At 43.7% G+C, this 24,065-nt stretch overlaps 1 protein-coding gene across 3 annotated transcripts; it reads right to left on the bottom strand.

Moving 5' to 3' along the window:
- Positions 1–47: 47 nt before the first annotated feature.
- shc1 (SHC (Src homology 2 domain containing) transforming protein 1) lies at positions 48–23,248 on the bottom strand. 3 transcript variants are annotated; one of them, XM_075465541.1, is made up of 14 exons: positions 23,022–23,248; positions 18,108–18,152; positions 10,249–10,413; positions 9,993–10,063; positions 9,445–9,505; positions 7,989–8,108; positions 6,613–6,666; positions 6,206–6,257; positions 5,398–5,524; positions 5,149–5,296; positions 4,335–4,392; positions 3,825–3,941; positions 2,956–3,212; positions 48–2,807 (listed from the first exon to the last, which is right to left on the bottom strand). In XM_075465541.1, the coding sequence occupies exons 2-14, from the start codon at positions 18,117–18,119 to the stop codon at positions 2,679–2,681; spliced, it is 1,371 nt and encodes a 456-aa protein (XP_075321656.1). In that variant the 5' UTR covers positions 18,120–18,152; positions 23,022–23,248; the 3' UTR covers positions 48–2,678. The 3 variants fall into 3 exon arrangements, with proteins under 3 accessions (XP_075321656.1, XP_075321657.1, XP_075321655.1); XM_075465542.1 differs by lacking the exon at positions 18,108–18,152; XM_075465540.1 differs by lacking the exons at positions 18,108–18,152; positions 23,022–23,248 and having other exon boundaries at positions 10,249–15,466.
- Between the last annotated feature and the right edge of the window lie 817 nt (positions 23,249–24,065).

A 24,065-nucleotide genomic window follows, 5' to 3' on the forward strand; every position in this document is an offset into this window, starting at 1 on the left:
TTTTCCCCACTGCTTGATTGGCTCATAGCAAAACCCAAACTCACAGCGACAGATGAATGATATATGTATTTATATATGCAATCTATATTTTCAGATACAGGTGTAAACAGATATGTTTCCCGAAAAACAAACAAAAACAAACCAGAAGAACAACAAAAGTATTAAAACCGAAAAAAAAAATATAAAGTAAAAATTAATATCTGTGCACGCTAATCAAAAGTAACCTTTGGCTTTCAAAAACACAAAAAAGTACAACAGCATCATCAACACGATCACCGTCACGAACGTCAAACCACAAAGTCTTTTGAAAGGATCTGCATGCAACAAAGGCAACTGTGATGGACAATGGTAACACAGGAGCAGTTCACTAATGATACAGACAGTCAAGTGAGTGTTCCAGCAATACAGGCACACACAGTAATGGCAAAATATCTGGTTTTCCTATTTCTGACCCACAAAAAACTGAACAGGCAGGGTGTGAGTCCGACTGACCCAGCTGTCACTCTGGTTTGTGGGTGTGGGTGTGTGTGTGTGGATTACATGTGAGCCCACTTCAGCGCCTGATGACTGGTTGACAGTTAAGGTTTAGGACAGAAAGCTCCCTTCTCGTATTTCAAGGTTTTGGCTTCAATCTCTTAGACGGTTTTCAATTGGCTTTAAAATGAGCTCCCCTTAAACGCAGTTACTCATCATACAAGTCTTTTAAATACACAATGGAAACAATAAGCTGATCATTTAACAATTCATGTTATTTACAGGTGATCAAGAAATATACCCCTCCCCAACGGTGACATCAAGTATCTGTGACTAGAAGCTGAATGCAAGAATGTGCATCAGAGGAGATTGCCATCACTGGAGCTGTTTGTGTGTGTGGGTTTGGAGTGTCCTTTTTTGCAGAGTCTTTGTTGTACTCAGAGATTCTCCTGCATTTGATAACATTTGAATTAAGTACATAAGGTGAGACTGCATTGAAGTGACGTGACTGCATCGCAGAAACAAGGCACAATTAAAAAGATATAAAAAACATCATGAACTGAGGGAGGAGAAAAGAGAGCAAACGTCTCCCCACAGATCCTCGCAAGCTCGTGTGAAAACAGCACGCGAAGGAGCAACATTTGGCTGAAACATGCCGTCATTCACAAACACGTGATCTTTAAGTCATTTGGAGCCAGTTTGTTTCATACAAAGTTTAAAAAGAAATGAGATTTTTCCCCTCACAATGCACACGTTTTACACAATCACGTTTTACAAGAACACACTTTTGCAATATTTCTTGCAGTGGGAACTTCATTGTGTCTCCATCTTTGCTTTTACTCAAAAAGATAAAACCCATAGATTGTCAATGCAAACACATACTAAGTTGTTAATGAAAAGCAACCGTTTAAAAGGATCTGCTCCATGCTTTTCAAAATGTTTCCAGTTTCTGTGTTTGTGGGTGACATCAGTGTACTTTAAAAGGCTCCGTTTTTTTGATACTACATCCAGGCACAATCGCATCGCTTTTCTCTGCTCTAAAACAGGCCGATTTTAATATGAATATGACACAAAACTGTTGACAGTTGTCATGGCTTCATTATCTGCAGTTAGCAACCAAGTTCATGATCTTTGGCATGACAGGAGGTGCAGAGTGTGTGTGTGTGTGTGTGTGTGTGTGTATGTGTGTGTATGTGTATGTGTGGTTGTAAAGCTGAGTTATATTTGTGTGTGCAAAGGGAATAGGGAGGTACAGCTTTTATGATCCTTCTGTACTCCAAATGTCCCGTGAGTGATGAGACTCAAGATGACAGACTGATTTACAAAAGAAAAAGAACATATATATGATGGTCTTTAGCGTGACAGTCAAAATTTTGCATACAGGCTTTCCTCCAAGGGTCAAAGTTCAAAAGTCCTTAATAAGGGAATGGTTGGAGGTGGGGTGGCCCTCCGGATAAGATAGGAAGCAAACTTTTGTATGCATATTCACCAGCCAGAGTCCTCTCAGAGTCACATTTGCTGCTCAAGTTCTCCAGTGACACTTGAAGGGAGAGTTGCAGCCCGGTGCAGTCTCTGAAACAAACAACTCTTTCCATCCAGTCTTTTGCCTAAGAAGCTCCAGCGACAGTCTGAGGGAATATTTATTCCCTCCCAAGCAAAGAAACAGGCTTTTACATCCATTCACGTTCCTCTTCAGTTCAACAATTTGAGTAAACGAGTCCATGTATCACTAAGTGTTTTGTTTTTATATCTTTTATATTCGTGTGTGTCAATAGATCTTTTCTGTTCGTCTTAAAAAAGAATTGCATTTGTTTTCCGCCCTGTTATGATATTCTTAAAGGGCTCCTCTCTGGTTCACAGTAGGCTGAGAAATTGAAGCAGTTCATCTCTGCGTCGGAGGGATGCACCTGATAGTTTATAGGGTCGATGGGGGATTGCAGGTCACAGTTTAGCACGAATATCTAGCAACAGCAGCAAGTGAGTGATTTTGCAGAGAAACTGGTGATACTTTTTTTCTTCTTCTTCTTTTAATTTTTTTTTTTACATTTTTTTGGCGTGTTCATAGAAAACGTTCCGTAGGAGTGTTGTGTGTAGTGTTGCTAGGAGTACCCCAGCATGTTAAAGTGTGTGTGTGTCTTGTGTCGATTTGCTGTGAGAGTGCGTGTGCCTATTTTTGGTGGCGTATTTCATTGGTGTGTGTCGCGTCAGGCCCTGCGCTCTACTGGCTGTTGCAGATACACTTCGCTCCCAGCTGACACGATGGGAAGTCTGTTGTCCATGTGGTAACTGATCAGGTGACTGACGCTTCCGAACCGATGATCTTTCGTGCGCACCTAAAAAAAGGGGGGGAAAAATGAAGTGTTACTGTCTACACACCTACACGACTATGCTCAGTGTAAGAAAAAAAAGTGCCAAGTAATGCTTCTCCTTCCCCTTGGACATTTGTTGCCCTTTTGACCCCGACCCCCCCCCATGACTCACCACTCCCTCGGGGTCGACTAGTAGCAGATGTTTGGCCTGACCCCCCTGCTGTCCCGTGAGGACGTACTGTCCGGGCGTGGTCCCAGACTCCCGCACCAGGAAGTCTCCATCTCGGGTCAACAGTCGCTCAGCTTCCCTGCGACTTAAACTTCCGTGGAACCAGATTTCATTCTGCAACTGCTGCACCAGAGAGGGCGTTGCTGTCACTGAGCACGGGCCGCCGTGTCCAGAAACCCCCAGGGCATCATCAAATGGCTCTTGAAAAATAAATAAACACATATTTGTAATACTGCGCTTTTGCAGGTGAAATCCATCTGGGAGACAGATAACATTTGGTCCATCAGTTCTGTCTGCAATTTTTCTTTAGTACAGCAAAGAGTGACATCTTTAAAGTGGGCTGTGAATCAAATGACAGCTGCTGTACATGGACTAATTTTTCAACGGGGGAAACTTAATGCAGTCAACCAGTAATGCTTTACAAATTCGCCCCTGTAATGGACAAAGACACTTATTCTCTCATCTTCCTCCAAGGCTTCCCACTGAGGAAAGCTCCACTCCCCAATTTGCATCAGTCATATGGAACGTAAAGTGCAAACCACTGTTAATCTCCAAGGCAATGATCAACCCTTATTTCATTTCCACATCGTAAAATAGCACATCGTACTTGCCAGTGATTTCTGTCATTTTGATTACAACCCACGCATCTCATTTGTGTGAAATCCTGTAACTAATTACCTTTCTTATTTAGTTTCCCAGCAAGCTACTCATTCACGGTACCACTGTATTGCAGACAGATGTCAATTTGAGTTTGGCTTATCAAGTTATTACGCAGCATATTAATTAACTGTACAGCATAGGTGGATTCTTACTCATGTCAAATGCATCTCTGTGAGCATTTCCATTTGCTGCAAGCGGAGGACGGGGTTTATCCACATTGACGTATGACGGGTCATCAAACAGCTCTCGAGCCCCTTCTTTGGCTCCCACTAAAGAAAAACCGCACAAGAGAACAACAGAGATCTTAGAAAATGATCATTTATTACAAGCTGTACATAAAAAATCATGTTTAAATCATTTAAAGAGAGATAAGAGACAAGGAATACAGTAGGTGGTCTGTGGGGTTGAACATGGCCTATTTTTATTTTTATGTTTGGCCTTTAACTGAGGGATTCCCAAAACAATTTGTATAATTTATTAAAAGCTATTAAGAATGCACGGTGATCTGAACGGAGCAATCACAAGTTATCCAAACAGGTGCAAGGAAAAACCTTTGTTTTATCTCCTCAAAGTGTCCTTGACTAATACCCATCATCTTTCCCTTTGAGAATCCCAGTGCTGACGTATGAAGTGAGATAAAGACGGGCAGAGACTGAGCTCACCTGGCAGAGGAGGCAGAGGCTGCTTGTGAATGTCATTCTGACCTTGCTGTCCATAGGGCTGCAAACAGAGAGACACACAAACAAATAATGAGCCACTGCATGATGTGAGCATCCTGAAATAAACTGCTTCTGTGGCTCATTTAACAGCATTTTAAAGGCCTGTAATGTTATGTATTAAACAGGCCTTTTCCAGCTGGGATACAGTGGCCTATACTCAGCTTCCAAGCTTGATAGTCCACAAAATGTACTAGAGTTGTGGTTAGCCAAAAATAGTACATTTGATACATGTGAACAGTGTCTTTGGAGAGGCAAACTTAGGTCCACTTAGGTAAGGTGTACTTGGGTGTAGTACTCTTTGGGCAAGAAAGTTACAGTGGTTGTGCCCAATTCAGGAAACTAACCTCTGATGAGATATTACATCATTTTTTACTCAAGTGTTGCCCACTTTCTCAAACATGGCCTCTGCAAAAGGATGACACTGAATGTTCACTCAGAACTTCTGAGCTGAGTCTGCAGCAAAGGAAAAGTACTGACTTTAAAGTCAGCAGAAGCGACTGTGTCAGCTGTATTTAGGCACATTCACACGCTGTATTCAAGTGTTTGAACATTATGTTGGAAGCAGGCCAGTACTACTTTGCGAAGGTGGTTGATCGCACACAGGTACAGTTTAGTATCATGCCTTATTTGAGTATTTTGAACCACATGCAGTTTGCAAATTTCTCAGACACAGAGCTACCGGTGTTTGAATGTACTGAACCACGTCTGTGAGCAGATCTCATCCCATCATCTCATCTCTTTTCTGCATTTTTCTTACCAGCGTTGCTCCTGGGCGGGTCCTCATGTCAATCAGTCCACCAGGGGGAGGCTGTTTTCCAGGGAAATTATTATAATAAGGGACCTCAGGAGGAGGAGCAGTCTCATCCTCCTCCTCCTCCCATGCAGAGCCATCAAATGGAGCCATTCTGCGAGAGACAGGGGTGTTACTGAAGCAGATACGGAAACATGCAGAAACCAACAAAGTCCAAACACAAACTCTTGTTTTCGGCTCACATCTAACATTTACCTGTCATGAGGTGTGACCAGTTTGGGGGGGTTCTTCAGGTACTGTTTAAAACGCAGTTCAAACGCCTGGCCGATGGTGCTGATTACTTCCTGGGCTAAACCCTCCGAGCACTCCAGGATATGACATGCTGCAATGATGGAGGCACAAAGAACTGAAGAGGAGGATGCAGCAACATTTCCTTGAATGCATTCCAGTGCTCAGCAAGAAAAATAAATTCAAGTGGAGGCAGAGAACAAATTTTATGTGGGCACGTGTATTTTGATCAAGTGCCTCGCTGAAGCAAGATGGACAGTAAACGGTAAAGGGTCCGAGTCATTCACTTCACCTGCTATAGTTTCACCACAGATTGAGAAATGATGGATATTATTTTAGAAGGTGTTAGAACCTTAATGTAAGTTCAAACAGCTTACCTCTGTTTTAACCAAATATTTGCTCACATACTCAGCATCTCAGCAAATGAATTTAGGACAGTTGCTTCTTAAGCTTATTTAGTGATGAATGTGCCGTTTCTTCCTGTGCTGTGCACACTGGGTTGGAAATGTCCCAGCTCTGGTGGGAGATGTTTCAAATTCAAAGAGGAATAAAGATAAATGGTGCTTTTTTTCCATCTGCTTAATGAGAATTATTTCTATTGTAATGGAAATCCTTTTTCTTATTCATTTGCAGTTTTTGCTGAAAATGCAATTCTAGATGTTGTTTCAATGTGCAATGAGTTAATACAGGAAATGGATGATCGTGGTTATAATTCAACATTTGAATTTCTGCTTTTTTCTTTACTGGCAGATGCAACCTCGGTGATTCTGCTCACCTCTCTGGTTGACTGGATCTTTGGCCACATATGCTACGTACTCAGCTGTATCCTGGGGGAGCGAGACAGGGGAAGACAGTTAGAGCAGGAGGGGACAGGGAAAAATCAATAGAAGGAGAAAGTGAAGGATTTAGATTAAAAAGCTGAGAATAAAACAAGGAAGCGGTTAAAGCAAAAGCTGAAGTCTTTAAGTCGAAGCAGAAGCTAAAAACACACACTGAGCTGAAAAAGAGGCAACAGGAAGTAATGTGATCAGAGACTGTGAGCCAGAGAGGCAGCAATGAAGTAAGTGGTATTCATAAGAATAGACAGGGATTTAAGACAGGAAGGAAGGACGTGCAGGCTGAAGAAAGATGGAAAAAGTCCAGAGAGAGATTTTAGCTGAGACAGAGGGTTGGACGACTCACTGGGTCTCCTCCAGAGGCGAAGGAGATGGACTGCATGTGATGATTGGCGATAATCTGTGGAGAAAAAGAAGGGAGAATAGGAAGAGAAGAGGAGAAAGAGAAGGAGAGCACATGGGTGAGATGAAGTATGTGGGAAGTGAAACGAAAGTGTTTGGATGGAGTAACAAATATGGAATCATTCCTGAGGAAAAAGCTTTTTCCTCTACTAAGCCCAGTCAACTGCAGCAGAGATAAAAAAAAAAAACAATGTAAGGATGGAGCACCCATGATGGATTAACAACATCATCACTTGCTAATACTCCATGTGCATAATGTGCGGTCTGTGTCCAAGTCTTCTTTTATGAATGGATATATACGCTGAACAAAATGCTTATTTGTGTTAATGTGACTGCAGTACACAACTGTATACCATCTCCCTAAAGATACACCGCTCAGTAGCTATTAACTCATTAGAAGCAGTCTAAGAGGAGGATCACATCCTGCCCTGCGGTAACACAAGAATCAAGACAAGTTGTGCAGCATCCAGAGAAAATTAAACAAAGTGGAGATGCTCCAAGTTTATCTGAGCAGCCCTGAATTATCCAGAAAGTTAGAACAATGCTCTCATCAGGAGACCACATTCAGTAACGTTGCGAATTGTAAAGATATACTGTGTGTTTCATATAAGTCTGGTTCAATCTTCTATAACATTTCAGCTGTTCGAACTACATAAACTTCCATTATTGATACGAATGCAAAAGCAGTTTAAAGTGATCACAATTTACGATTGGTTATCAAAAGTAATGGACTTTTCACACCATGTTTGAGGGAGTGGCAAGCACAATGTGCAGTTTAAACACTTATAGTGGGACATATGCATAACATATTGCATCACATGCTGATTACAGACAACAAACCATATATCATGCTTCAGTGGATGGAAAAGTGTTTTCAGGGTAGGGTTTTTTTTTGTCATATAATTGAGGGAAATTTAAGTAATCAGCACTGACAGCTTTCCCAGCATTTCACCTGCTCTCTTTCTCACTGGCTTATTTCTATTGGCAGATATACACATTCACAAAGTTCAGCCTACCCCACACGGGTTCATCCCACGATGCTGTGCGCTTTGCTTGATGTAGAGATAAACAGTGACAAACAATAATTGGTTTAAGAGCGCGGCAGGTGACGCAGAGTGATAACTCTATAAAACCACATGAAATCCCCCAAGAAGAGAGATCCCCATGTTTACTTATTCTCAGTCAACAAACACACCTCTGGCTACAACAGAGAGTTCTGACAATCGGGTGCATCTCTGCTGCCTGGCTTTCAGTTACAGATTTACCCAGAGAGTTTTTGAGAAAACAACAGTGTCTCCACTAAGCTGATTTCAGTCTAACCTGCTTGCAGTCAGAGGCCAGCAGATTGAGACTGCTGGTTGAGATGGTGAGGCTGATTGTCATCCCAGCAAACTGCAAGTTACTCTTTCCCAGGATGGACGTCAGACAGCGAGAGGAAGGCTGCAAAAGAGAGGGATACAAGCCATGAGTTGTAATAAAAAAACAGGGTGCACAAACAGAAAGCAGCAGGTTTTTTCCTTTTCCTCTCTTTCTCTTTTGACATCGCCAAAGTATAATAGTCCATTGAGGAATGTCGGCGTGTGTGGGAGTGGGAGAACAGCTGCAATTGTGAAAGTGATCCGGTCTCCGTGGCCAACAGTGACAAATGGGGTACAGATAGCACAATTCACATATTGTCGTCTTGCCCGAGAACATCACATAGACCATGCCAGCACGATTGGGCCAGCCCGTTTATCCCAATCATCCTCATGTTCTCATGGCTTTCATCCATGTTTGTTCCACAGTGTTTGGAGTATGCTGTGAGAAAAGCACCGTAAGGAAAGAACACACACACACTGCCACACTGACCTCAGTCCAGCAAGTTAAGAGGGACTAGAGTATGTTAATCTATTCTAGTTTATATTCTATAACTGTATTTTGTCTGGTGTGCTACACTGCCAGACATTCCTTGGTTAAACTCTGCTATGGCAGCAGGCAGCTGGATTTAGCCACCTGTTTTATAGACTGTTTGGGTGGATGTTTTTAGTTTTACAGGAATACTGTGCACAGACAGACATGCAGTCTTTAAACTGCAGACTGGCGGCTGTGTCTGTTAATCTGTAGTGCTGCTTTAGTCTGACACTGGCTCCACAGAAGCCTCCCTTGAGGCAGGAGGGAGGGAGAAAAGAAACCAGAGTGATTGGTAATTACCTGCGAGTAACCCACTAACCACAGAAGTGTACAATCAGCCTAAATCAAGATCACATAGTAGTATGTCAATGTGTAGTTTTACCACCACCTTTGTGAGAAACAAAATCTGGCTTCGAACCATTGGAGTGAGGCTATATGTTGAATAGTCAAGACTTGGTTTTAGAGCTATGGATATGGTTACATGTAGGCAGTGGTTAGGCTTATTCGGAATGGTTAAGTTCAGAGTAGGCGGATGAGAATTGTTTTGACAAAGATAGCTATGAAAATGTGTGCATGGGGCCTGGTTAAGGTTAGAAGTAAGGTGGGACTTCAGGTCAGGTTATGATTAGGATTAAGGCTTAGGTTAGGATGTCCACAAATGAATAAAAGTCAATGCAATGTTTTAAAATGGATAGCTGCTTAATCCTGGGCATTTGTCTGTGAAGGAGAGCCTGTGACTGAACAGCCAACTGACCACAGGGTGGACAATCAAGCTATATCCAGCTCTCATCCAGAAAAACCCTCCCACTGCTGTCCACTTAAGCCTTATAAATAAATAATGTTCTGTAAGGGTGTGTGCGGGTTTGTGCGGCTGTGTAGTACGTACCTTTCTCCTGCGGGCCCCTTTGGCTCCGGGTACTGCCTCACACACCACAGAGATAGCTTCCCTGAAACATTAAAAACAAGCGTGTTTGGCAATGATGTCATTAACCCTCACACCTTCCTGGATACACGTTTATGTGGATTAAAAGAGATCTGGCAGTGGGAGGGAGAATTTATCGTCCTTGGCAACTGCTCTCGTCTTTGCCACAGAAACAAACATCACTACGGAAACCAGAAGGAAACCACCAGGATTCCAGAACATTCTAATTTAGGGCAGCAAGGGTGCATATACACACATATGAGCAGGCACAGTCAGGCACAAAGGAAAACCAAAAAAAACAACCAACAATATAAAGAAAAAAAAAAAAGCAAGCAAATTAGAACAGAAGTAGGACAGAAAGCAAGCAAGCAGAGACACATGAGAGGTGAGTGGGGTGTGTGAGTATACATGCCCAACATTTCTCTGAATTTAACCATAACATCAGCTTGTCGCCCCCTCGTGCACGATGATAAAAGGAGAGAAGTGGAAAGTGGAGTAGTGTGTAAGCTCACCTGGTGACCTGAGTTCTGGTGTTGAAGTCCAGCGCTCGCATTGACTGGAGCACCTCCACACAACCCATGTACTGCCCAGGAAACAGGAAGGCAACACATTAACATCAGACATTTTCTACTCCACAGTCCCACTGGGCCAATGGAACAACACAACAGAGGAAGAAAGAAATGCTGCCCTACAGACAACAGGCTGGATAATGAGATGCATACTTGTGTATTAAAACTAGCGGTTGGTGAGAATGTGCCACTCACTTACCCGTACAGTGTAGGAAACACCAGCGGTGCTAACTACGTTGTCGGAATGCAGCCAGCCACGGGTGGGCTTGTTAACAAAGGAGCCATGGCGCGTCCATTCATCTCCTCCCAGCTGGCCTCCTTCCACCCGTGCCCTCCTGGACGCCGCTCCAAGCCGGTTCATGTCCTGAAGAGGAGGTCGGGGAGGGGGAGAGGGAGCAGTTAGGAGGGGAAAAGGTTGATGGAGAGGCGGGGAGGAGCTAGAGTTGCTCCTGTCATCCCCAGAGGACTCAACAGGCGGCTGAGCCTGCTGCGACCTGCTCGAGGCCTTGAGTCCTGGGAGAAGATTAGCCGAGACATCCAGACGAAGGGATCTCATCCTAGGGAAAAAGGAGCAGAGGGTGGTGGGGCTGTTCTCAGCTGGACGGGGAGAAGTGGGGGGCAAGATGGGAGTAAGAGACGAGGAGGAGAGAGAAGAAGGTAAACCAGGGGAGGGGGTTAAGGGGGTGGCAGGGCTGGAAGGAGGGAATGATGACGGATTCGAGTTTGTTTCATCGGTCGAACTCAGCGAATCACTCCGAATGTGGGTGTACTTGGGTTTCGGCACAAGCTCCATCATGAATCTGCAGTGTAAGTTTTTATGCCGTTGCAGGTCCACACAGGCTGTGGCGATTATGTCGAAGTGTCTTTGTCTCACGATTCAAAGTTTCTCTCTAAAGAACATACAGCCATCTGTCTGTCTTGCTCAGAGTAAGCGCTCCATCCATCTGTCTGGTTGTCTATCCTCCACTCATTACCAGGCAGCCAAAACCAAACTGCTTCAAAAACAGCTTTATCCACAGTGAAGGCAGAATGACAGAAGGTGCCAAGGAAAAGTGGGGTGTTCCAGATGATGGTAGAATATAGATGAAAAAAGGTTTTGAGAGCACCAGTACAGCTCATGTTGTCCACAGTTCTTCTGTAATCTTTTTGTTTTTCGAGTTCTCGGGGACTGATACTTAGCTCTCCACAGAGTGTTCATCTTGGTGTTCTGCCATAATGTAAAACGATATCTGTGAGTATCTTGTCCCAGTTCAAACGCCCCTTAGTGAGGGCCAGTTATTCAGCTGTTGCCAGCACCGTGGAGAGCCAACACAAGTGATTGTCTCTCTGAACGCCCCCTCACATGTGTCTCACGCACTTATGCGTAATGTGTCTACATGTGTGAGGCGGTATAAACCTTCCCTGCCCACAATGCTTCTTTGATTATCTGTGCATGTGTGTCCTGGCGTGTGCTTGTGTGAAGCAGCTCCCTTTGGCAGCTCTATCCTGCCTGACACAGGCTCATAAAAATCCTATTAGCAGTCAACGAGGGGATTGCAAGAGGGGCTGTGCACATTAACACGGCAGCGAAGCACACATCATACACAACTTCAACTGGTCGATAATACAGCAAGCACCTGCAGAGCTCAGTAAAGCTTAGAGCTGCTAAAGCAGAGTGAGGAGACTTACTGATGTATGGCTAGTCTCAAACTCTTGGCAACAGTGCACTCTCTTTAATGCCTACTTTTCATGTGCATCGTATTCTGAAATCTGTCACCGGGTCCCTTTTTACTCCCTTTCCCTCTTCCTCCAAATGTTTTCGTGTCCTCTCTGAATGGCCCTCGCTCTCTCCCTTCCCGTTTCTCCTTCTTCTTCTTCTCTCCTTTTCCAGATTACCTCTGGCGAAGCCTCGTTCGCTGCCCCTCTACTCTGTCCTCCCTTTTCTCTGTCTCCTTTCTTCTCCTGGAAGTCCTCTCGCTTCCTCCACACAATGTACTCTGCCAACCTCTGTCTCTCCAACGCCTCCGCCCTCTCCCGCGCCACTACTTCCTCTCTCCTCTTCCAGATGATCTCCCGCTCCCCCTCTCCCCCTCCCTCGACAGCTCGCCCGTTCTCCAGGCTGTCCTGTTTAACGATCCCTCACTCTAATATTTAACTCTGAGCCCTGTCTTTTTGACTCTCTAACTAAGGATTATGGATGGCTAGAGGTTAGACATGGTCAGTTCTAGACACCAAGAGAAAACCCAAAGAAAAGAAAGTTAGTAATTAAGACTTCGCTGGTATAGTTGAGCCTGTTCCTGACTGAGGTTCCTGATATGGCTAAAATAAGAGGGCCGGCCTTTGTTCAAGTGTGTTTCCTAAAATTGGCCACTGCGGTTGGGAGCACCATTCCTGGAGCACCTTTAGATAGCAGTAGGTTGAGTCTGAGATGCTGTCTGTGTCTGATACAGTGACACACACTGCAGTAGCACGGTGGTGATGCAACACTGTAGAATGTAGGTCATCGGCTGATGACGACTAGCGGTGGGCTTGTTTTGATGGTTATGAGACCTGACTGGTTAGGTTTGAACTCCCAACCCAGGGTTCCCTGAATGGAGACTCGTCGGGGTTCAACATGAACTCACTTGCCCAGCAGCTCAATAAAAACTGCTCACTGTTGTTATGCTGTTATCTATATGCACAACTGTTCTCACCCAGTGACTTTATTACTGGCCTGTCCAAATGAACAAGCCCAGATTATAGTCATCTACCTGAGAGAAGAGTGTTGACACAGTCGCATATGATATGAACAAGTAAAGTGTCATATGCAGGGCAGCCTCCCTCTTTATTTAAGGCTGGGCCTATCAAACACAAGGTTAGGTCTCAGGTCTACCGCACAGACACCATGTAAGATCCCATATTCCGCATAGTCCAACCTAGAAGGCAAACAGTCTGTTTATATTAACAGTCTCTCGCAACTCAAATCCCCCAAATGAAACAGTCAGCCACCGTTTGACCTCAGTAGGAGACAAGGCTACACCTACAGTCCTGCAGCAAGCTGGCTCGCCTACACCTTAGTGCTGCTGAGGCACTAGTCATATCTACAATCTGTTGACCTTTACTTAAGCAATCGAGAGCATACACCTTGTCTTGACAACTTGGTTGTAAATTCGGCACCAGTGTTTCAATAATGCTAAGCAAATCAACTGATTTTTTTCATAGGCTAACATTTCAGAAATTAACTAGGCCTGAAGTACTTAAGATTGTAGTGGGCGCTGGATGCATGGCAAAGGAACAGTCGCCTACACTAGTCTAGCACCACAGAGGGACTGTCTAGCAATTCTAGCTAGCCATCCATCTGGTCTTGGCCTAAAAGCACCATGGAGGATCCAGTTGACTCAAGCACTGCCAGACAGGCTGGGATGATCTCCAGAAAGCTGTAAAGAAGTATGGCTAGAAAAGTCACAAAAGACACCAAGTAGTTGCGCAATCAAAGGGCATGCAGAATAAATAAAACAGTCTGTCACATACCTAATAAAACTAAAACTGAGTCCAGGGAGGATTAACACTTCAAAAAGGCAACAAATCCGGTATAAATGGATACAAATTTATACCGATAAATGGAAACAATAGAGAGGAAACTCCAGGTGTTCTTAAACAAAGGGCTGCTGAAATGCTCTTTGAGCAGAGTCAACCCTGGCCCTGGGACGTTTCAGTGCACATAACACAGTGTAGGTCAGGTGACTGCAGAGGAGATAACCCTCTACATGAAGAGAAATCCTGAGTCACCAACAGACAAAGTAAAAGGAACAGACAGTTACAAAAACAGTACAGCTACTGTAATGATTAGTGGCCTTGAGGCCAAGCAGCTGCAGCCAGTGATATATATACAAGTGAAATCAGAGCAACAATCTAATTTACCCAGTCAGGCCTGATAATACCCATCAGCTTGACTGGTAAAAATTGTTGCAGACATTGATAAAATGGTCTGAACAGCCTGAAACTGGACAAACACACGGATTGGGTTGGGGGAAATAGGTGACCTGAACAACCCTGAAACACAGCTCCACAAGGACGGTAAAGAAACAAAATTCTGTCCAGCAAAGGACAGGTCTAAAAACCTCACAAAACCATAGACTAATAAAGTGTTCTGAGCTTCATCTATGAAATGTATACAATTGTCTCATGGAACAGCACCAGTTTTAGAGAGAAAACGAGTGAAGAAGAACTTTACATCTCGTACTGTCTGCAGCTGCCGCCCGTTGCTATAGCAACAGACATTAAAAGAGATGCCTGCGGAGAATATATGCCGAGAAGTCCCGGCAACAGCAGAAATCTTCAAAGAGATAACGGCTTAGTCAAATCACATGGCAAGCAATTAGCTGCTGAATCAAAGGCTCCACATTAGAGCTTTTTTTTCTCCTTTTCATCCAACGGCAGGAAAAACTACAGACTCCTAGAAAGATCAATACGGTTCAGGAAATGATCAAAGTTTGACCGGCATAGCGCCAGCCATAAAACCCAATCAATGTTGACAACTTGCGTCGGCTGCATGCACCGACTCCATGTAGGGCATGTAAAACTGAGAACACTTCAGACAACAAGAACCATTTGTCTATTAACTGTATAAACAAGAACTACACTTTATCCATGTTTAAAATTTAAACGAATGTTAAGAAAACTTGCATAAAAACAACCTGAATATTCTGTGCGGCAGCTAACAAAGATGATTGTATAACATCATGCTGAGTAGCTCCTATGCGCGGAAAAAATAGAAAAACCAGAAGTCACAGAGGGAGTCTGTATCTACACAAAGAAAGAAGTAATTAAAACATTTCTCTATGAAGTGAGTCTAATACATTTGCCATATTGTTATTTCCTTTTTTAATGAATGGCAAAACATAAGTAGTTCCTTTTTTTGGTTTATAAAGAATGCAGTTGTTAATCCAGGGCTATTCATCTAAAGCTGGGTTCCAAATTCACACAAGAGCCACATTAATGTTTAAACAGCCACAGACTGTCCGATCATTCGTCCTCTCCTTCCCCTTTCTGGCTTTTCCTTCGTCCACTCCCTGAAAAACGTGCTTCTCCTCTGATCCGCTCTTCCGCTCGATTAATTCACAAAGTCACTGCCGGCAGCTCCTCTCCATCTCTCCTCTCCTCCGTTTGGCTGCCTCTTCTTCTTGTCCCCTCCTCTGTCTCTCCGTCTCTTTCAGCAGATGGTGAAATGGCACTGCTGCCTGGATGGACAATGGCACTCCTTCATTGTACTCCACTTCTCCCCTCACGTCTGTCTCTCATGCCCACTTTCCTTCCACCTCTGTGTGTTAGAGGGACGAGCATGCTGTCTGCCCTCCCCCTCCTCCCAGTCTGGGTGGGTGATGCTGCCTCCCATTTCCTCTCTTATCGTCTCTCTCCCACTCTCTCTCTCTCTCACACACACACACGCACACAAGCGTGCTCCCCTGTATGTGCCCTCCCCACCTTCTTTTCTCCCATGCTACCTCCTTCCTGTTTCCTCCCCTTCCCCCCCCCATCTCCTCTCTGCAGCCAGAGTCATTTAGCAGTGTACATGTGTATGCACAGTGAGATGCTGCACTCCTGCACATTAATGCACACACTCTGGGGGGGAATCGGGATGTGGATGTGGAAGAAGGAAGGATGGCAAGAGGAGGTGTATGTGTGTTCAAGCTGGGCACATGTGGAGAGGCTGGGTCGTTCATGTTTTCCATTCAGGACTCCTCTCTTGGTCATGTTTGGTAACCTGAGAAAAAGAGTTCATGAGGGGGAGAAATAGGAGCACCCCCCTCCCCTCCCTCCCACTACACGGAGTACAGAGTAACATGAGGTCACTTTATGTAACCTTGATGGAAGTGGCCAAACTAAAAAAAATAAATTATTAAATAAAAGGACACTTGCATCAACTTAATAAATTTTCACCATGCTACATGACTACAGCACTCAAGGGGAAAGAACAGGAAGGCAGAAAGCAGAGATCCCGCAGATTAGCTCCGACATTCAAGCGTATCTGATGAGAAGACAGTGCTGCATAAAGCACAGGAAACCACCCGTAAAGTGCCACAGGAACCCGGCAGAGTGGATAGCAAAGAAGTCCTCAAATGACATCCCAACAGAGTCCCTGCAGTGCCATGTTTGAACGCTACACCGTCATCATGTGGGCTACTAGAGGGCTCAGGCAAGAATCAGGAAACTGCACAGTGCCACATCCATCACCGTATAGAGATATGATTGGAAGTGACTTCTGCGAGGAATAGTGAAAACAGCATCCTCCACCATTAGCCTGCAGCGTGCCCACAACCAGTGAAACACATGGCACACTGTGGCTCAGGGGTGACTGAATGATCATCAGAAATTCTGTATTTCTAATTCATGACCCATCTTGGATTTATATAAGACTAGTGAACAGTCTCAATACTTTACAGCACCCAATACTTTAAAAGGCTCACTCAGATATAACTCATCCAACTCTGTGAATAACTCCTGCTTCTCACCCTATTGAAGAATACCATTTTCGCTTTTTGACAATTATGCAATGCGGTCTAACAAGATCCCAACCTGCAGCCGCTAAAATGACAAAAAAAAAAAAAAAAAAAAACCTTAATCAGCAGCTTTCACTGCTTTTCGTTTATCTGAGTAAACCCAGAAGAAAGGCATCTCAGTGTAGTCTGCGCATAACCACAAATTTACATACACAGAGCTGCATGATTACTCATGCACGGCTACATGCTGTCCAAAAAGGGACGTGACATACTTAAATATGTCCTATAAACTGCTGCAGGGGAAAATATGCTGGGAATATGTGGGGGAATATGCAGGGGAAAATAAGATGCTTTTACATGCAAACTGTACAATTAAAACGATGTCTTTAAAGACAGTTCAAAATCTGCTGAATAATCCTCTTACAAAAAAAAAAAAAGTCTCCTCACTTCACAGTTGAATAAAGTTAAATTACAACAAATATATAGAAACAGAAATGACCCATCTTAAAATGTCCTCATTTCACTGACAGAATGAGAAATGAATCAAACTGAATTATCAGGCTCCCACTAAAACCTGAGTCAGTTTTGTGGATTTTTGCTGCAATCATGCAGCCCCACAGCTTCAAACACTCACAAAATGTTAACGCTCCTACAGGAGCTGGGCCAAACGATTCATTCCTTAAAGGTTTGTTTACTTTAAGCTATCCCCAAGTCGTATCATCATTCTCTTCAAAAGCTACTGTTTTATACATCAAACTGGAGTTTTTTCTTTTTAGTTGACATTGACCCCTTTTTGATCAAAGCAGCTCCAGTGCTGGTTCAGGGCTGGCGCACGGCGGGTTCCGAGTTGATTCAAGCTAAGAAGTGGTTTGGTTTTCTGCAGCCAAAGAGCCACGTCATTATGGAATTTTAAATGTCTTTCCTAACACGTATGACCCTCCCTCCACTGTATTCTTAATTTCAGCGGAGGACCACACAGTGCATGGCTACACATTGCAGTTTCTCTTCCTCTTTTATATCATCCTCTCAAAAGCAGGATCACGGATCGCAGAGTTTGCCTCCTTTTCATAGCAAACTGCACTCTTTATATAACAAGTCTAGTTTTCAAATACTGTTATAAACAGCACTGTCATAAACAACACCGCCATAAACAACCGGTATTTATGAACGGCGGTGCAAACAGGCTTTATGGAAGCCGTTTCCAGCGAGCTCTTTAAATGCCAGCTGATCTGAACAGCGATTGTCAGTGCAGATCTATGTGGAGCATTGTGTGGCGCTCACAGATGTAACGAGCGATATAAAACATTAAACAGCAGTAAAATGAGAGCAACGCTGCGCTCATGTGCCTACACCCCTGCTTCTTCTTCTACATCCATGTTAATGGATTGGTGCTCGTGCAGCACCGGCTCTTCGGGGCCAGAGCTTTGGTGGTCGAAACAGAAAGAAATGGTTCCAACCTAGCTCGGATGCGAATCAGCACTGGAAGTGCTCAGGTGCAAGAAACCCTGTTACTTTAAAGTGACGAGAAGCAACTCCTTTGCCACAGTGCGCGTTTTTTTTCTATTTTTTATTAGCTGGTTGTATCATTTGAATGTCTTACCATATATTCCATCGGCCACAACAGGCTGGCTGTGAGTCTGTAACACTAAAAACACCAAAGTGCACATCAGCACATGGTACACAAACACACAAACAGCCAATTACAGAGTGCTCCAATGCCGCCCTTGCAGCTACTTGACCCCCCAGCATGCTTTGCTCTCAGGATCAGCTGTGTCGAGGATCATGGGACCGCCTCGATATCAACAGCACAGTTGATTAAGCACACAGAGACACAACACTGAAATAAGACACAGACAGAGCAACAGTGAGTAAGAGAAAGTAATGGAAAGTGAGACAAAGACAGAGCAACAGCGATAGGAGAAGGGCGATAAACCAGTGTGCGTGTTGAAACATACCCTGAGGAATGAGAGGAATTAACTGAAAGGACTGCATGTGTAGGATGTTTCTGTCACAGCTTGCCCAGTGCGAGTTAGAAAGTGTTCTAAGCAAGCTGAAGAAGTCTGTGGAAGCTGCATCTAGTCAGGATTTATTAGATGAAACAATCAGAGACAAGCAGGCCTCGGGATCTAATGCACATGCTGCAGGGCCACATCTGCTGTCTGCTCTTATACTGTATGCTGGCGCGTGTGTCTGCATGTGTGTGTGTGTGTGTGTGTGTGTGTGTGTGTGTGTGTGTAATCTGATTTGACCTGCCTAACTCAACCCTGTATATACATTAAGCCAAAAAAATTAACACAGATGAGTTAACAAGCTTAGGCAGCGACCTTTTCTTACTGCAGGGCGGCACAACTTAAAATCTTTTCACATCATGGAGACCAAAAAGACAATGATGACTAACTTTGAGAGCGCAGAAAGAACAGCGAGGACGAGAGGAGTAACTGACAAGAGACAACTCTGTAACGCAAACACACAAGCAAACAGAGACATGGCGCTCGACTTGGCAAAAATGAAGCTGAGGGCGAACATTAGATTAGCCAGGCATTCAGCAGCACGACGTCTTCCTCTCGGTTTCATAGCTCACTACGCACACAGCAAACATGTGAGCTGGCTATTTTAGGTTGTGTCAACCCCCCCCTCTAACCACGCTCCTTCATTTTTATCTCCTTCCATCATTCCCTTCCTGCTACCCTCTGCCTGGCTCCTCTTACTGTACAACTTCCACTTACAACTCCCCCCTCGCCGTAACGGTTTGTGTTATTTCATCACTTCATTCCCCGTTAAACTGAGTAATTTCTGACTACCACTTATGTGTCTACTGTGTCTGTAGCATCATTCAAGCTGTTAGAGACTTCTTTTGTCAGAATTTGTTTACACATTATCACACAGCCAACTTCACACCACTTTACCACCACAGAATTACTGTATGGCTGCTTTTAAACAAACAAACAAACAAACAAACAAAAAAAGACATACGTGGTGAGCAAACCACAGATTAAGACAAGCCAACACAGCTAGACGGGGGAAAAGGTCTTGTCAATTCAACCAACAATTGAAGGCATAATAATTCACGAATTGAAATAGTGTGCACGTGAAATACCTCCTGGTTTGTCGCCCACAAACTGCTTGTCAGCCCTTGACTACCATGAATGTTAATCGAGCCTTACCCCCAAACATACCTCTCTTTGAGGGATGATATGTAGAAAATGAAGGGGTTGGAATATGGAATATGGAAAAGGAACTACAAGCCGACTTATAAGAATGAGTTTCACTAACGTCATCATAACAACTTGTGGAAAGACTGTAAAAACTTAGTATTAAGACACTTCTTACAGTCGGATGGAATATGAATCATTTTGCTGCTGTGACCCTCAGTCATATTTCGCTGCCAAAGTAACAGCAGTTATTTGATCGCTGTGTTTTAGACATTGTTTTCGGGATGTAAAATTAGCGTTGTGCCGTTACATTACTGTTCCAGAATGATTAGCATCTCACTGCAGTCGTTCTTTATGAGCACAGGGTGTAATCTAAAGGAGCGCATGGAGTGACCTTGTTTTGACTGAACAGCTACTGCATTAACTGCCCTGATCTGCAAGACGAGGGACCTTCTAAAACTGCAGTCTCACCATTCTGCATAAAGAATGACAGATTAGAACACAGATACTTATCTGCTGCATATACATCGCGCAACTGAGTACCACAGAGTCTCATCTTTAAAAACAGTCTCTGACAAGTATCCAATTAAGAGATCATGATTTGACATTTGACTTAACTCCACTTCTGAGTGCTCGTGTTGCCCTGTAATAGGCTCTGCTTGACGTGGTGCAGTTGTCCTCTGCATCTCATTTTTACCGTCACACTTGATAAGACTCGAGGACGCACTGCACCGCAAACAGGGCGCACTGATTGTGCAGCAACAGACCGAGCGCTGCAGGAGGAAACGCAGCCGAAACTCAGTCCCATTGTCTGAAAGGTAGAGATGGACGACCGCATGCTACGACCTCAAAAACAAACTCCTACAGTTTGTTTTCAGAACAAGCTCTCCCTCACACACACACACACACACACACACACACACACACACACACACACACACACACACACACACACACACACACGAATACACAAAAAGCAAACACAAACACCCTTCGACAAATGGCCAGTGACCCACGCAGAACTGTACCTCCTGTCAACACTCAACATGTTTACAACAGCTTCCCCTCACCTCACCACCGGGTTTTGTCAATAGCAAAAGTTTCAAGTATTACAAGACTAATTCAAGGTCAACACTGATATTTGCGCTGCTTACAAGAAAATAAATTTGAAAAAAAAACAAAAAACTTGTGGATCTGCGGTGGGTTTCTCAGTGGGTGCCTCTGCGCACACACCTGTGCGAGTGAGGCTACAACAATCAGACGTCACCGCGTCCCGTCACTCAGGGTTGAAGTTTCCCCTTGTGACTGATGAGGCTCGAGCAGAATTGGACAGACCCAACTTTAATCAAGTAGACTTTAGACTCTGCCGGTGTTGTGACAGCGAGGCCGTGGCGCTCGGCTTTGACTGACAGATCGGGTCTTGGCATGTCCTTCTGTCCGACCCACGCTTGCCCTCGTATGTGTATGTGTGCACACGGATCTGCGTGTCTTATTTGTCTGGCTGCTGTCATGTGTGCGAATCTAGCATTATTTTTTTTTATTGACTCTATTGTTGATTAGACCTTCTCCTCTCCTGCATTATATCAGTGGCGATAACTTCCAGCATTTAATATCATGTCAGGGGCTGCTGGTCTGAAGCGGTGTGGCTGACCCTGATAAGAGCACCGAGCCCACTGCTTTCAGTCGCCTCAATCATCCCACATACCCTTCAGTGCGTTTCCATTATAGTGTGTCTGTCCTTCCCTCGTTCACGCTGAACTTTTAACTCCGTCACAGCGACCCTGTTTCAACACATCTGAGGTGTGTCTCCAAGGGATACGCTTCGCACAGAAGAACACAACTAACCTTTTTTTCAGATTGTGTACAGATTTATGTGTGTGCGCCCACTGATAGACTCCATAGCTTATCTGAGTAAGAACGTACTACAGCCTGGAGCAATTTAGCTCGGCTGTGAGCCAGGACCTTTTAACCGAGAGCTTAGCAAACACCAGTGTTTACTTACGGCACATGGAAGGTTACAGATTGGGTAACGTGAAATACTGAATTCTTTAAAAAAATAATCCATCATTGCGCGTGATGAGGCTTTGATTAGCTTTTCTAATTAATGTTTTGAATTAGGCAACATGGCTGGGCAGCCCTCAGCAGGCTGTAGATGTTTCCTCGGTTTGGAAGTGGAGCATTTTCATGTTGACAGGTTCAAAGCTGCAGATGTTTCTGCATGAACTTTGTCTGTTCTTCCAGCCTCAAGAAGTATTCAAACACAATGCCAAGACGCTGGAAAGACTAACGGGTCTGTTGCTAGATTAACAAAGGGGATCCAATCAGAAGCGATACACAAAATTTGACTTTACATTCAGCCTTACTGGATGTTCTATAGATTCCATGTGAGCCACTCGGCCGCCGATGGTGTCGCAACATTCCTTGTTTTGCTCAACTGGACTGTCAGGAAACGTGCCAATGAAGACATATCTTCAGATCAAAACAATACAAAACAACAGAATAATATTCTTCTTTTTTCTTTAAATGAAATGTCTGATTACATCAACAGTTCAAATTTACCGAAATGATTCAGTTGACTTTTTTTTCCATTTCTCAGCACTGATTGAACACTCAAAAAATAAAAATTCGCTCTTAGTTATTCTCCTAACTAGTTTGCATTTCTTTTCACCCTTTTAAATCCAATTTCCAATCATATAAAACAAAGACTATGACACTGGAGAAGATGGAACCTTACAGAATTTGGCAACTTTTATACAATACATGATAATTATTTGTCATCACTGATTCATGGGTCAGTCTTTTCAGCTGTGACTCCATATTAGGATACTGATTTATCAAGTTTACCATGAAAAAAGTTGGATAGATGTCCTGATCTAAATTTATTTTCTAAGCTCGCTGTCACAAAAAGTCTATCGGTCATCGTTTCTTCTTTTTATTTTTTCATCCCCAACTACTTTAACAGATGCTACAATTAGGCTGGTGCACTCAAAGCTACTGAGACTTTAGACCCAGACAATGAACTCTAAACATCTTTAAAAGGAAAGTAGTCTGACAACAAGACAACGCGCATGAGTTAAACATTTATCTAGTGTGTGCACAGCTCAGTCTGATAATGGACATTTCTATCAACCCCGTCAGGCAACAACCAACACCATATCGACTATTATCACACAGACACAACAGTGTACACGCGCAGAACAACGCTTCCACACGCACGTCACAGAAACACAGAAAGTGTTCCGAAAACTTTCATTAAGTACAATAATTGCGGGACTGGAGCACAGCACACACACTGTACACCATGCCACCCCCCCTACCCTACCCGTAAAAGTGCGGCCAGTCAACTTTAACGAGCAACTTACCAGCTCTCTTCCTCCCTTTCCAGCGACTGCCCCTCCTGCCCCCCAAGCTGTTGCTGCACAAACTTCAGCTCAGTATCATGCAAGCGGGACACGACGTCGATGTCTTCGTTCGTCAGGCTCCGTATAAGTTTGGGATAACTTAATAGAAGATGAGCCTTAACTTCTTCTTTCCTCTGCCTTTCCTTCCCTTCCTCCTCCCCCTCTTGCCTCCCCCCTCCACGGTCACGACAGAAGCCACTTCCGCGAACAAATGGCAACGTCATCTGGCCGCAGATCCTGTGTGTGTGTGTGTGTGTGTGTGTGTGTTTGCCCCTGCTTTGCACCTGGCCTAGTCGCTGCAGATTGCTTAAAAGTGGAAGTCCCAGATAGCGAGCCAAAAGGTTAGAGCTGATGTGTAATTTAAAGAAGATAAATACGACAGAAGAACAGCTGTTTTCCCGTCTTTTCCGAGTTTGTTGACCTACAGTTCTTACATCTACCTAATCCCCTACAGAGGTTTCAATAACTGCAGTGAAGTGAATTATTATCATCGTCATTATTAGTAGTTGTGTTGTTGTTATTGTTGGAAATGTACCTACTTATAACTACTACATGTGTTTTGAATTTTTAAACTGCATCTGCGTTTCAAATGGCACATCCTGCTTGTTATAACCATGTCCTATGACGCAATTCCACACAGTTTTAAAGCTATCGTCGGATATATCTCACCAAAAAGAAGATTTTCTGCTAAGTTCCATATATATTTTCCTTTGTTTTAACCGAGTTTGAAAAAAAAAAACGTTTTACCTCCGAGTAATATACTAAAAATACAACTGACAGGTAGGCTTAATTGCCACTTAACCCCATCGTGACAAAGAAAAAGCAAAGAAGGAAGAATCATCTTCAATTGGGCAAAAAAAAATCTCAAAAGAGAGAAAGATTTGAAATATTGTGATGGAAGAAAATTTCAAACTTATCAATATTGAAGCTTATTGTTAATGAGATATTCTTCTATCACCATGAGTTCAAGGTTTTATATAGAAAACAACGCTTGACAAGCCAACA

Source organism: Odontesthes bonariensis, chromosome 5 (assembly GCF_027942865.1).
Source record: "Odontesthes bonariensis isolate fOdoBon6 chromosome 5, fOdoBon6.hap1, whole genome shotgun sequence".
Classification (NCBI taxonomy): domain Eukaryota; kingdom Metazoa; phylum Chordata; class Actinopteri; order Atheriniformes; family Atherinopsidae; genus Odontesthes; species Odontesthes bonariensis.

Coding starts and splice junctions, on each gene's coding strand:
- shc1 (XM_075465540.1), bottom strand. CDS start 10,845: ATGATGGAGCTTGTGCCGAAACCCAAGTACACCCACATTCGGAGTGAT. Junction 9,506..9,992: donor ACCAGAACTCAGGTCACCAG/GTGAGCTTACAC, acceptor TTAATGTTTCAG/GGAAGCTATCTCTGTGGTGT. Junction 3,213..3,824: donor CAGAGATGCATTTGACATGA/GTAAGAATCCAC, acceptor TTATTTTTCAAG/AGCCATTTGATGATGCCCTG.